The 12,735-nt window shown below is 53.1% G+C and overlaps 2 protein-coding genes across 4 annotated transcripts in view; both read right to left on the bottom strand.

Moving 5' to 3' along the window:
- Positions 1-335: 335 nt before the first annotated feature.
- Positions 336-2,135, bottom strand: LOC103596937. Its single transcript, XM_008580724.1, has 3 exons — positions 1,958-2,135; positions 1,247-1,622; positions 336-1,141 (listed from the first exon to the last, which is right to left on the bottom strand). Exons 1-3 carry the CDS (start codon positions 2,133-2,135, stop codon positions 535-537), a joined length of 1,161 nt encoding a protein of 386 aa, XP_008578946.1. The 3' UTR covers positions 336-534.
- A 4,067-nt stretch (positions 2,136-6,202) lies between these two features.
- The window catches only part of AGFG2 (ArfGAP with FG repeats 2), a 26,663-nt gene continuing 20,130 nt past the window's right edge, over positions 6,203-12,735 (bottom strand). For 2 of the 3 annotated variants that reach the window (XM_008580698.1, XM_008580697.1), the window contains 6 exons: positions 9,684-9,804; positions 9,387-9,472; positions 9,107-9,190; positions 8,013-8,141; positions 7,641-7,726; positions 6,203-7,289 (listed from right to left, as the gene is read on the bottom strand). In XM_008580698.1, the coding sequence (XP_008578920.1) occupies positions 7,233-7,289; positions 7,641-7,726; positions 8,013-8,141; positions 9,107-9,190; positions 9,387-9,472; positions 9,684-9,804 (563 nt within the window). In that variant the 3' untranslated portion in view covers positions 6,203-7,232. The other variant, XM_008580699.1, reaches the window with a different exon arrangement.

Raw genomic sequence — 12,735 nt, 5'->3', positions numbered from 1 at the left:
CAGGAGTTCAGCCCTGGGGCCGGGTAGGGATGAGTAGGGCTGGGTGGGGTAGTTCTTTGTCTCAAAGGAGACACAAAGAAGGCACTGCTGGTTTGTGGGGGTGGGGAGGAGGGTCCATATGGGAGTTGCCATTGAGAGTGGAGTGATTCTGTACCAACTCTGCAGGAAATCAGATCAAGGGCTTCAGCTGAAAGAGCCTAGGAAGTTTGTAGTTTTTGGTATGGGGGGGTTCTAGAATTTTCACTCTTAAAAGAATACACCTTCTTCGGGAAGCTCTTGAAGACTTTGAGGCACCTCTTTTGGAAGGGACAGGGTAGTCAGCGGCCCCAGCCTCTGCAGGTCACAGGACCAAGGAAGTGTCTGGGCCTTGGAGCCCCTCTGCCATGGTGGTGGTGAGGTTAGGAGGCTGGGTATGTGTGTGTGTTGGGGGGGGTATTCTGTAACTTTGACCTGTTCCCCCACCCCCAGTCCATCCTTCAGCTAGCTCGGGAGGTCCCCTAACTGGCACCTCCCAAAGGTTCTAGAACTCGACGCCTACATAGCTGTCCTAGTGGTGCGTGCCGGCCCCGGGACATCACCACGTGCCTCCAGAGGAGGGACCAGGTCCAGATCCACGTAGTTGAGGCAGCTGTTGGGGGGCTGCGGCCTGGCAGTGCCTATTCCTATGTAGTCTGGGGCCATATACTTGATGCATATATACTCCCCCTCCAGCTCAGAGGGCAGCAGCGAGCAGGGCTGAGCCCCTGCCAGTCCCAAGCTGCCCCTGACACCACAATGGGTGGCCCGGAGCCCAAGTCCAGGCTCCCCGGCCCTGGACTTGTAGGAACAGGGCAGAGAGCTCGAGGAAAAGGACCCTGGCAGAAAGCGGTTCATGGGCACGTATTTGGTGCCCCCCCAGTCCTGGAGTGGCTGGCAGGGAGCAGCACTAGTAGTGGCTGAAGTCCCAGGAGCTCCATTACCACATAAGTGGCCCGCCTCGCTGTCCTCCATGGGCTCGTAGTCACTCCCAGCTCCCACGGTTACATAGTCCTTGCCCCGCTCCAACCCCTTGGGGAACAAGGCTGCTGCCCCCAGCCTCGCCAGGGTCTTGAGAGTTGCTTGTTCGATCCTCTCACCCAAGCATCCCCGACGGCTCAGGCTGCTTGGTTGCACATGGAGCCCGGGGTCTCATAAGGTTGGGGTACAGAGGGTCTGGAGGCGCTTGTTGCGGGATCCCTGGGCAGTGGTTCAGCCCTGCCACGGATACCACTGCCTCTGAGTTGCATCACAGCGGCCAGAACGATCTCGTGATTTAGGCCACCACGGCATCGGGCGCCTGAAGCCAAAGTTCTCCAGGATCTGTGGGTGCCGATCAGCTGAACTCCAGGAAGAAGAAAGTCTGCGTGGCCTCGGCGGTGCACGCTGAGCATGGGCAGGCTCAGGGTGAGCGGTGGTGATGCCCAGGTATCTCGGGAGCCTCTGTGCCCAAGCTTCCACAGCAGACTCAGGGCTCCCGACCCCAGCCACAGGCGGTAGACACCACTGCCCAGGACTCGTATCTGCCCTAGCCCCTTGGGCAGTGGCATTGGGCCAGATGTCCTGGAACAGAGCAAGGACCCAGGTCTCCTTGTGGAAGCTGGGAACTGGAAAGACAATGGGCTGGTCACAGGGGGCTCCTGGGCTCTCTCAAGAGGCAGGAGTCACTGTGCCAGAGAACTGAAGACGTGTAAACACAATGTTTGAACTTTCGGTGACTGGGGGACAGGCAGGCTACAGGTAAACCAAATCCACAGTCCTCCTGGATCCCCCAGCAGCCCGGTGCTGTACCACACCTGCTCTGCCTCGCTGGCCGCTGCCATGCCCAGGCTGCTGTCACATGTGTAGATGATGATCAGGTGGCACTGGCACGTGTCCGCTCACTTGCTGATGGTGCACGCGCCAGCCAGGCTCACGCTGCAGAACTTCTAGCTCTCCTGACACTCGAGGGGTGGCCGGTTGGCGTGCAGCGGGAAGTGCGGGCACTGGGACTTCTGCTTGCACAGGTGGCCGCAGAGCCACACGTCGGCCAGGCAGGCCCAGGGCAGCAGCAATCCTAGGGGTACCTCGGCAGACTCAGACTCTGGGATCGCTGTGGGGCTGCAGCCTCCTGGCTTCATCGCGGGCTAAAGGCTCATGTGGCCCGAGGAGAGGCTGATTAGGCAAGGTCTTGGTTCCGTGAGCCGCAGGAGGTGGGCTTGAGATGGCGGGCTCAGGGGAAAGGGAGCAGCAACCTGGCAGGCTGCGACTCATCTTGATGCCTAGTGTCTCTCTCAGGCTCCTGATTCGAATTTTGGGGCAAGGGGTCTATGCACAGTGTGTGCCCCAGTGGCTGCCTGGTGGCCTCAGAGGTCAGGCCATCTAGTCGGGCCATCTAGGAGAGGTGTCCTCCACCACCGGGGACTGAGCCTTTGCAGGGGTGGGGAGTATAAAGGTGTCTCTACCAATCTGCTGACTGTGGCAGGGGCTGCAGGGGACAGTGGCTGAGACGGGCCAGGGCCACTGAGAAAGTGTGAGTGAATTGTGTCAGTGGTGATGGCACTGGCAGCAGCAACCTTGGTCCTGGTGATTAGAGATTGGCTGAGCAAGTCCACCCTTACAGCACAGCAGCCCCTCCTGGCTTCTGCCACTCAGCCTCTAGTCATCCACCACCTGTGTACCCTCTTCCCACCCACGAATGTTTTTGTGCTCTTTCTCCAAGTAATCCTAGGAGCCCTGGCTGCTGACCATTGAGCTGGATTGATTTCTGAGATGGAGGTTGTTTCTCTGTGGGTTTGGGGTGATAGGTGTCTTGGGATAAGTAAACTTCTGGACTGGACCCTGTGCACAGAACATACCCACCAAAATCCCAGTCAAGTGGCCACCGAAGGACATCCTGTGGAGGAAGAGGCCATCTCTCAGGAGCACCCCCTCAGCTGCCTCATTGCCCTCAGCCTCTCCTCACCATCCCTGCCCAAAAATGCAACCCGGGGATCAGGTGAAGGTTCTGATCTCAGAGGTGGGGACTCCCAGGGGGGAGGTAGCTTTTGCCCCTTATATCCTGAGAGGTCTGAGATGGGGGTCGGGATTAGGTATTTTTGCACCTGAGTTCTGATTCCAGGACCACCACCAACTCACCTGGGTTGGGGGTGATGGTGCTGGTCTGCAAGATAAACCATCAGTTGACACGTGTTGGGGCCTTAGAGGACCTGGTGATACCACTTTCAAGGGAAGTAAGATTCCTCAAGGGGCCAACACAGAGCCCCTGTTAAAGACGGCACCCGGGGAGGTGCTCCCTCAGATAAGGGACAAGATATAACAAGAAAATGGAAGCAAAGGAACCTGGTTCTTTTTCTCAGACTACTCCAAGGGCCAGGGCAACCTGAGCAGGGGACAGCAGGGGTTCCTACCCATGCTTCACCAATTCCCAGGGAAGGGGCCTGTTTGTGAGTCAGGATACTAGAGAAGCCAATGTGCCGTGTGCATGGAGCTTGGATCCTCCAACACCTTTTTAAAACTCCTGTTGAGAGTGAGATGCAGGGGACCAACCAGCATCACAAGGATAGGCATCCGGCCAGCAGGCAGGTGGTGCCCAGGGACTGCTTCAGGTACCTCCTGGCCAGCCAAAGTACTCCCCTCCCCACACCCCACATGCAGGAGAGACACTTGCAGCTCAGGTGGTGCAGTGCGGGCAGCTGCCTGCCCAGTGGTGGGTGTGTGCCAGGGAAAGGCAGGTATGGATGGAACAGGACTATGTTCAAGGCCATAGCCCCCAGTGTGGCCCAGGGCCTTGCCTGGGGCTGTGTGTGAGGTGGCAGGGACACAAAAGATGTATGCATTCTCCTCCCCTTCCCAGTCTTGCTGCTGCTTCAAGGAGCAGGACACCCACAGGGCCCATGTCCCTGTGCTCCTGGCCTTGGAGACTTACTCCCCCAGGCTTGATTTGAAGCTTCCCAAGGAGTCTCTTCATACCTCCTTCTTCCTGCTCCCCATCAACCAGGTCACCTTGCAACCCAGTCCTGGTAAAATCACAGCTACTGTCAAAGACCAGCTCCAAACCACCTTGTGTCTATGAGCCCTGAGTGCTGCGGCTAAAGCAGAAAGCAGAAGGGGGCTCAGTGCCCAGGGTCTGGGCAAGCCACAGGGGGAGGGTGGGCTGGCAATCACTGCTAGATGATTTGGCCTGCTGGGTACCAGGAACAGCCTAGAGCCAAACAACTGGCCTACATCAGTTGCCCTAGCAACAGCACTGCCCAGACATTTTTTAGCCTGTAGCTCTGGTAACCAGAGACAGGAAGTAGCAGAACCTCAGCACTGCTAGCTGAGAGTGCCTCTCCCAACCTGAGGGGTCTACCTTTGTGTCCCCATGGCAGGTTCAGGCCACCATGTTCTAGTTCTAGGATCCTATGGAAGATTCTTGTTATCAGGGAGAAGACTGGGCTGTTCCAGTGTGCCAATCGCTTCCCAACCTGATTCTTACTCCTCTGTTTTGGGGGGTGAGGGGATGGAGCCCCTCATGCCCCACAGCTCCCAGGACTGACCCAGCAGGCTCCAATGTGGAGAGAATCCTGGGGACTGGCTTCTGCTTCCTCACTTGCAGGAGACCCGCTGAATACAGGCCAAACCAGAGGACAGCTGTCTGCAGATCACGGTCACAGCACTGGTCAGGACACATGTTGAGGTGAGGTCTTAGGCAGAAGTCTGGTGTGGGCCTGGGTGAGTCACTCCACCTCATGGTGTGTGTGCACAGTGGGTTCAGATTTACAGCCACCAGCAAGGCCATGCAGGGAGGAACCCAGCCTAGTTGTTTAGACATCTTCTATAAGACCAGGGATTTTTCCCACTCTTTGCCACTTGCCTGCAGACAGGAGACACAATGGACGGCTGGAGCCTGAGGTGCTGGGGCTGTTCCACACCGAGGAAGGCAGCTGCAGGCCTAGTCTCAGCCTGTACCCAGGGAATTCTTGATTGTCCTGCCCTGGGGTCTGAGGCCGACCAGACATAACTTCTCGACTGCCATCCAGCGCTGGTCAGTGAGCTGGCTGGAGTCCATGTTGGACAGAGTGACTGGGATGGGAGGGAGGACTGCCAGGAGGTCCTGGGCCCAAGCACCAAGCAGCAAGGAAGTCCCTGGAGACACCACAGGGGTGAGTGAAACATACTGTAAAAGGCCCTTCAGCTCCCAGTCCTTTAAACCTCAAGGTTTTTGGAGTTAGGAAAGGGTGAGGGAAGCCGGGGAAAAATAAAAGGCTCCTCGTCCTACTACACTATAACAGAGCTCAGCTTCCCTCCTCTCCTTGGCTCTAAGCAGAAAGGAAAGAATGGGAAATAGAAATAGGGAAAAGGACAGAGAAATAATCAAGGGTGGCAGAGAAAAATAACAGGAGAAGGGAACATAGAGAACATAAAAAATCCAGGGAACCAAGGACAGTGGTCCACCCTGGAAGACCCCACCAGGAGACAGAAGGAGGGTAGGTACAGGGAGAACTGGAACACAGACATGGACAACATGGGTACTGGTTCTTGGAAAGGGGGTAAGGCCAGGTCTGGCTGGGCAAATACCAACAGACAGGAGATATTTCCAGAAAAATCTGCAAAATAAATAAACTGATAACCCAATTCCCACATCTCTTTGCTGCTTTCTGTGGACAACCCAGAGAGATCCCAAAAACGAACAACTAAATGGCCAGGAGTTCCTGGGCCATGGTGGAAAGGAAGATGCCTCTCTTGGCTTTGGGCTAAACAGCACGGCTGTGGCCCAGGCCTCTCCTCAGCCAGGTGGTGTTTACCGCATGCAGTTGTCTTGTCACCACACAAACAGCCCAGACACCAGGGCTGTTGACACAACATCCTCAGGTGGAAGCTGTCTGGGAAGGGGCTGTGAATGCACCAGAACCAGGAGTGGTCTGCACCCATCTCCACTTGGGCACCTACCTCCTTTGCTCGCCACCAGTCCCCATGGGAACTACCCCCTCGCTACATCTACTGAACTCCAATCCTTCCTATCCACGGTCCTTCCTATCACTAGCACAGGACTCAGGTTGGTTCAGACAGGGACTGGTTCTGTCTGGCAGTGAGTCCTGTCCTTGGCCAATGGCGGCATCGTCCTCAACTCAGGCAGTCCAGACCAGCAGAGCCACATCGAGGCTTGTCATGTTCCTCAACCTGCAGCCCCTCAAGCTGGCTCAAAGCAAGACCACAAGAGCCATTTTCTTTTTCTTTCAAACGCGATTCTTTTCCAACATTGCTTGCGATGAGCTTTGGTACAGAGATTTGGGGGCAGGGGAGGCATGTGGAAAAAGGAAAGAAAAAAACCCAGCCAATTGCAGAAAACCTTTCCCTGGAAAAGCCCCAGCTCTGGGGTGGTCAGGAGGGCTGTCCTCCCCCTCCCCACCTGGAACTCCAGCTTTGACGATCCAGGCACAGATGGGGATTCATCCCATTCTCCACGTTGAAGAGCTGTCTGGGAGAGGGAGCATGGCTGGATGTGTATATGTGTGCATATATATATGTATATATATGTATGTATGTGTATGTGTATATATAGATATAATAGTCTATATTAGAAAATTCTCTATGTATAAATATAAAACACTGGTATCCAAACATGACACCAGTGGCTAACTAAAGTGCTTGACAGGAGTTGGGCGTGTGTAAGTACGCAGGTAAAACTATTCATCCTGAGGGCCCAGGATGAGGGAGGGGAGCCGGGGAAGCAAAACCATGGGGAGGGGGGCACCACGGCATTCGGGCCACAGAGGTCTCCTGGGCCCCAGGGCTATCTGGTCACTGCCTTCCGTCGACACCACACCTCATCTTTACTTTCCCCACTGTGCATCTATGCATGAGGCGCTGTGCTGCAGAGCTGGGTGTGGGGAAGAACTGTCCCACGGGGGAAGGCTGGTCACTCTGTGCCCACAACTTCCTCCACCCACGGGGCTGGGAGTGAGGGCAGGAGAGGAGGAGGGTTGTCATCATAACTAAGAATTTGAAAAAAATACACCACCATCGCTCCTCCAGGCCAGGCCCTGCCTTCACTCCTCCTGGGCCTCCTGCCTTTCATCCGTAAGCCCCAAGCAAAGCATTAGCACCTCCACCATCTCCACAGCCCCACCCTGCCAAACAGGGCCCATTCTGCTCTCAGACCCACAGAAATGCCCACAGGCAAGTGGGTCCTCAGAACTCTGAGGAGGAGAACGGCCCCAGAAAGCAGGGCGGAGGCCCCCAAGGACACAGTACTACAAGAATGGGTTGGTTGGAGGTTTGGAGGGAAATGGGCTTGATGAGGATCCAGTCTGGAAAGAAACAACAACGAATTATTAGATCAGAGGAGAAGAGTCGGAAGCCATGGAAGAAATATAGTTTGGGATCCCCCTTCTCCTTCAAAATTCCTGTGCTATGGGAGGTGGAAAAGTGAGGGAGAAAAGAGGCCAGTGGGGTTGAGGTGCGGCAATGAGGGAGATGACAGGGCCTGGAACAACTGAGGCCCAATAACTAATTCAATCACCCCAGGCTTGGACAGCACAGAACTTCAAGAGAAGGGGGTATGAGTTCTACCTCACATCACTCTCTTCTGGAAGGATTCTGTTCCCAACCCCCAGAGTGAAAGACCACACCCCACAGTCCCATGCCACAGTGCCACTCACCATGAAGGGGTTGGTGGAAATGCAGGCTGGCTGGCTCAGTGGCCTCTGCCCCAGCTTGGCTGACCCTAAGTCCCCGAAGGAAGAGCCTGGGAGGCAAGAGCAATAACTCAGCTGACATGAGCCCAGCCCCTTGTGCTGTGCCAAGCTGCTCCACCCTCTTCGTGTAGGTTAGGCACTCGCTACATCCCGAGGTGGACAGCAAGAGGGGGCCTTCCTAAATTCAGGGAATAAAGGAATGGAGCCGTCAGAGTCCACAGGCAAGCCTGTTGCTTCCCTAGTCTCCCTACCAGTAGAAAAGGGCAGTGGCTCAGATGCCTGAAAGGCACACAGAGGGGAGTGGGAGGTGAGAATGGAGGATGTGGACTCCCTTACCATTCTGCTGCTGAGGCAGCGAGGTCTGAGGGGGGAACACTGGTGCTGAGAAGGTGCTGGCAAAGGCCCCGGTGGCTGGCGCTGTCTGGGGGAAGCCAGGCCCTGCGTTGCTCATCCCATAGCCAGACCCTGTGGAGTGAGAGACAGGAGGCTCAGGAGAACTTCTTGAAGGTGAGCTGGAAAAGTTCTCCCTAAATCCCTCTAAGATAGAAAGTTGGTTATAGTTTTTCCCTCATGAGAGGTACCCAGTGGAAGTACCCCAAATGAGCCCTGGAACTCTTTAGCTTCTCCTGCAACCCCACCCACAGGGGCTGGGCCTGGACAGCACAGCAGTCATGAACACGGGCATGGCACAGAATGGGGGCCAGCTTTCTGCTACCTATTAAGCTGCATAAACTAGAGCAAATGTTCAACCCTCTCTGTGTCTCAGTCTTCTCATTTCTAAAATGGGACAGTAGCTATCTCACAGGGCTGCTGTGAAAATTAAATAATGGATGTCAGCACTGGTCCTGCCTCATGGGTCAGTTCTGGTAGCTATTATTCTTCTCCCTTCCTGGCCTCCAGGTTTCAAAGAGCCATAGGGAGGTGGGGGTGGGGGAGTGGGCATGAGCATGAATTTGAGGAGAGAAAAGCAGAAGCTAGGGAAGGCTAGGATGAGAGGGGATCACAGGACTCTGGCTAATTAGGGCAGGGAACAGGGGCACAGCTTCAGGTGGTTTAAGCTTGGGACACAGAAGGGAGAGAGGCTGAGTACCCAGAGGCCAAGGGCTAAGGGCTGGGGACAGGAGAATCACTGCCACTATTAGGCAACACTAAAACAATCATCAGAACCTGCTCAGGTAAGCAGCAGTCTATTTTTTCTAATTCTAAAACTTTGATTCTGTGACTTGGGTGATTCTACTTTTAGCCCACTAGGAGGCCTGGAACTACAAATGTATCCGGCCTGGGCTGGCGAAGGCAGGGCATGAGAAGGAGCTGGGCTGCCTCACTCCTGATGATGTGAGATGCGGGGTTAAAGGACAGATCTGAGGGGGGATTTGTGCCCCAGAGAGGGTCTACAAAGGTCAGGCCAAGGGCCAGTGCTGGTGGCTTACCTGGGGCCAAGCCGTTGGGCTGGAACGGGTTGGTGGAAGGCAGCTGGGGCTGGGTGGCAGGGACTGCGAAAGGGTTGGTAAAGGCTGCCCAGAGAGGAATGGGGAGAGGGGGGACAAACAGATGGTTATTTATTTTATTTTTCATTTTCTTAATCCTGTGATGACTTAGCAGTCCTTTGAACCGTGGTGTGCGTCTCTCTCCACTCCCCTCCCTGTCCAGAGTCCCCAGTCTCCTCCTGGCCTTGGATCCTCTCCCTGGGTCTCCACAGGAAGGACTCACCTCCAAAAGCAAGCCCTGTGCTGCTGCTGCTGCCACCAGTCGTGGCAGACTGGAGCGTGGGGACCTGGCCGGCTATTCCGAAGACACTGCAACACAAGGAGAGAAGTCAGCATGCCCATTCTCCAGGACCAAGGCAACGAGCCGAGTGAGGGACCAGGAGACAGCCAGCTGTCCTGCTCTCAGAAGGCAGAGGAGGGTGAGTGAGGGAGAAGAGAGCAGGCCAGGAGGAGGTGAGCGGCTATGACAGCAGGGCCAGTGCTCTCTGCCCTAAGGCAAAGTCCCAGTGGCTAGACTTACCTGCTCCGGATACCTCCGGTTGACACCGCGTGCCCCAGGAGGCTGCCCATATCTGTGAGGCTGTTTGGCTGGCTGGCAGGTGAAAGAGGAGTGGCACCAAATGGAGCCACCTGGCTGCTCCCTGGACAACATAGGAAAGAAAACGGGGAGTGCTGGGGTGAGCCAGGATGGGAGGGGTGAGGAAGGAGATGGAGGTGGGGTGTGCTGCAGGGAGATGGAGTAATGGTGTGAGAGGCACCGACGGGGCTCCCTGAGCCAGCTCATCTTCCCACAGACCACACAGTGCAGGAGGGCTTGTCCCCCAGAGAACTCTCAAGGTGATGACTCAGCTCTTTTCAACCTTCCAAGTGCTCAAAGCCGCCAGTGCTGAGAGACAGGCAGCTCCTCCTGTAGGACACCTTCCTTCCCACTCTAGTTTGGCTTGCACGTCCCTTTTTTCCCTCGAGATGGAAAGGTCTGTGCTTTCCTCAAGCCAGCATTTCCATTATTTATTTATTTATTTATTTTTGGTGGCTGGCTGGTATGGGGATCTGAACCCATGACCTTGGTGTTGTAAGGCCGTGCTCTAACCAGCTGAGCTAACCGGCCAGCCCCCCTTTTGCATTTATCGTTATGTCCTATGAAGGGGCAGGTGGAGGAGCTGAGAAGGATGGCAAGTCCCAAGACACACTCAGGAGACTCACGGACTGTGGTGTGCCACTGGAGCTAAGAAGCCCAAGTCTCCACTGTCAGCAGTGTCCCCTCTCCCACGAGCCAACTTCTCTCAGGAGACTCCTGATGCCCTGAGCTCGGGCATGCTGCTCAAGGGACCAGGCTAACTGCAGGTTCCCCTGCCCACCCTCGTCTTCATACCCACAAAGAAAAAGCACCAAGGGAAAGCCCCACGTGGAAGTTTTACAAAACAGCCCGAGGAGCAAGAGTTCTGGAAATTCCAGGCAATCTCATCTCACGGGAAGAAGCCTGAGTCCCTGTTATTTTAAGAAGGCCTCTATCTATGCTTCACAGTCTCATCTATATTGTGGAACCCTGTCGACCACTCTGGACTGCTGTAAACGTAAGTGAGATCACAAATGGAAAAAAGCTTTATTTTTATGAGAGCTGAAAGCCTTGAGATTACTGAAGTGAAACAAACTTTGCCCAGTGTCTGCCACATGACGGTGCTCAGTAATTGTTTGCTGAATGAATATCTAAATCAGTAGAGTCAGGAGAACTGGACTCTAGTTGTGGCTCTGCCACATGCTACCACGTGCTCTGATTCTGGTAAACCATCTCATTCTCCTGAGCCCATTTATTTTCTTGCCTTCTCGTAGGGTGCTTGTAAAGACTCTCTGAGATAAGTGAAAGGGTTTTAAAATCTGTAAAGTAAAACACAAATATGAGGTATGTATCTATGATACCTATGCTATACCTGTCATACAACTGTAATATAAGAAACTACCTCCAGGGTCATAGAGACAAGACAAGTCTCAATGAAACACATGATGGCTGTTTCAGATTGAAACACAAGTGAACAAGAGCTCCCCTTGAACGCTCAGCTTCTGGCTTTTACCTTCAATAAGAGGCCCCACCCAAGGCCTTGGCCTGCTAACTCCCATTCATCCTTCAGGCACAACAGAAACATGTCTTTCAAATGGACCTTCCCATCTGAAAATCTGAATCTGATCCTGGGTTTCTCCTGTCAGAGCACCCTGTCTTTTTCCTTCATGGTACTTGAAATATTTGTGGCAATATGCTTTTGCTTATTTTTGTATCAATTATGTACCCACCAGGCCAATTCCCCTTCTAGGGATTTTCTTACAGACATAACTTGCAAATTTGTAAACATGACACATACAGGGTTATTAACTGCAGTACTGTTTAACAGCAAAACACTGGAAACATACCAAATATTCATCAATAGGGGACTGATTAAATAATTTATGGCATATATGTGGGCACTTCAAAAAGTCTGTGGGAAAACAATGAAAAGATAATACAAATCTTTCCATAAACTTTTTTTTTTTTTTTTTAAAAGATGACCGGTAAGGGGATCTTAACCCTCGGCTTGGTGTTGTCAGCACCACACTCAGCCAGTGAGCAAACCGGCCATCCCTATATAGGATCCGAACCCGTGGCCTTGGTGTTATCAGCACCACACTCTCCCGAGTGAGCCACGGGCCGGCCCTTTTCCATAAACTTTTTAATGTACCCTTGTACATACAAGGGACTATTATGTACCTATAAAAAAGAATGAGGAAGCTCTTAATGTACTGATAAAAAAGAGTTAATAGTACTGCTGAGTTAAAAAAATCAAGGTGCAGGGCTGGCCTGTGGCTCACTCGGTAGAGTGCAGTGCTGATAACACCAAGGCCATGGGTTCGGATCCCATATAGGGATGGCCGGTTCGCTCACTGGCTGAGCGTGGTGCTGACAACACCAAGTCGAGGGTTAAGATCCCCTTACCGGTCATCTTTTAAAAAAAAAAAAAAAAAAAAAAATCAAGGTGCAGAACAATATGTACATTATGCCATAAAATGTGTTTAAAAAAGGGAAAACAGGAAAATAACAAATGAATTAAGTCCAGACCATAGGCTCTTCTTTCCAGAGGCACGGCTGCAAAGAGAAAGCAAGACATCATAGACTAGCATGGGTAAGACTGCAGAAACATCTTGTAGGATGGGAAATCAAGCATATCTGTAGGAAAGAGAGAATATGCCAGAGAAAGGGGAGGTGAAATTCAGATAAGATAGCTGATGGGATCAAAACCCTGCAGAAAGTGGGAAAGGATTCAGGGGTGGGGTGTAACACTCATAAGGGAAGACAAGAGGAAGAAAAAGGGAAAAAAGAAAAATAAAGACACGAGACAAGGAAAAGGCAAAGCCAGGCTGGTTCTAAAATCTTCATTGTTCCCTGGTCCTGTAAAACCACAGCCTGGTTGCTTATCAGTAAAGCTTTGGGTTTTTCTGAATGTCCCAGAACTGTAATTTGAATCTCCATGCTCTTCCTTTTCTAAAAGCTCTATTTATCCTTTTTTTTTTTTTTTTTTTTTTTTAAAAAAATGACCGGTAAGGGG

This window comes from Galeopterus variegatus, unplaced genomic scaffold, assembly GCF_000696425.1.
Source record: "Galeopterus variegatus unplaced genomic scaffold, G_variegatus-3.0.2 Scaffold2147, whole genome shotgun sequence".
NCBI classification, from domain to species: Eukaryota; Metazoa; Chordata; class Mammalia; order Dermoptera; family Cynocephalidae; genus Galeopterus; species Galeopterus variegatus.
The sequence above is the reverse complement of the archived record's forward strand: the minus strand, read 5'-3'. Positions and strand labels throughout refer to the sequence as shown.

Bases quoted from the DNA above. Each gene is read 5' to 3' on its own strand.
- LOC103596937 (XM_008580724.1), bottom strand. From the start codon at position 2,135: ATGAAGCCAGGAGGCTGCAGCCCCACAGCGATCCCAGAGTCTGAGTCT. The intron at 1,623-1,957 runs GTCAGGAGAGCT...TTGTCTTTCCAG, and splicing joins CAACCGGCCACCCCTCGAGT to TTCCCAGCTTCCACAAGGAG. The intron at 1,142-1,246 runs GTATCCGTGGCA...TGTGCAACCAAG, and splicing joins GATGCAACTCAGAGGCAGTG to CAGCCTGAGCCGTCGGGGAT.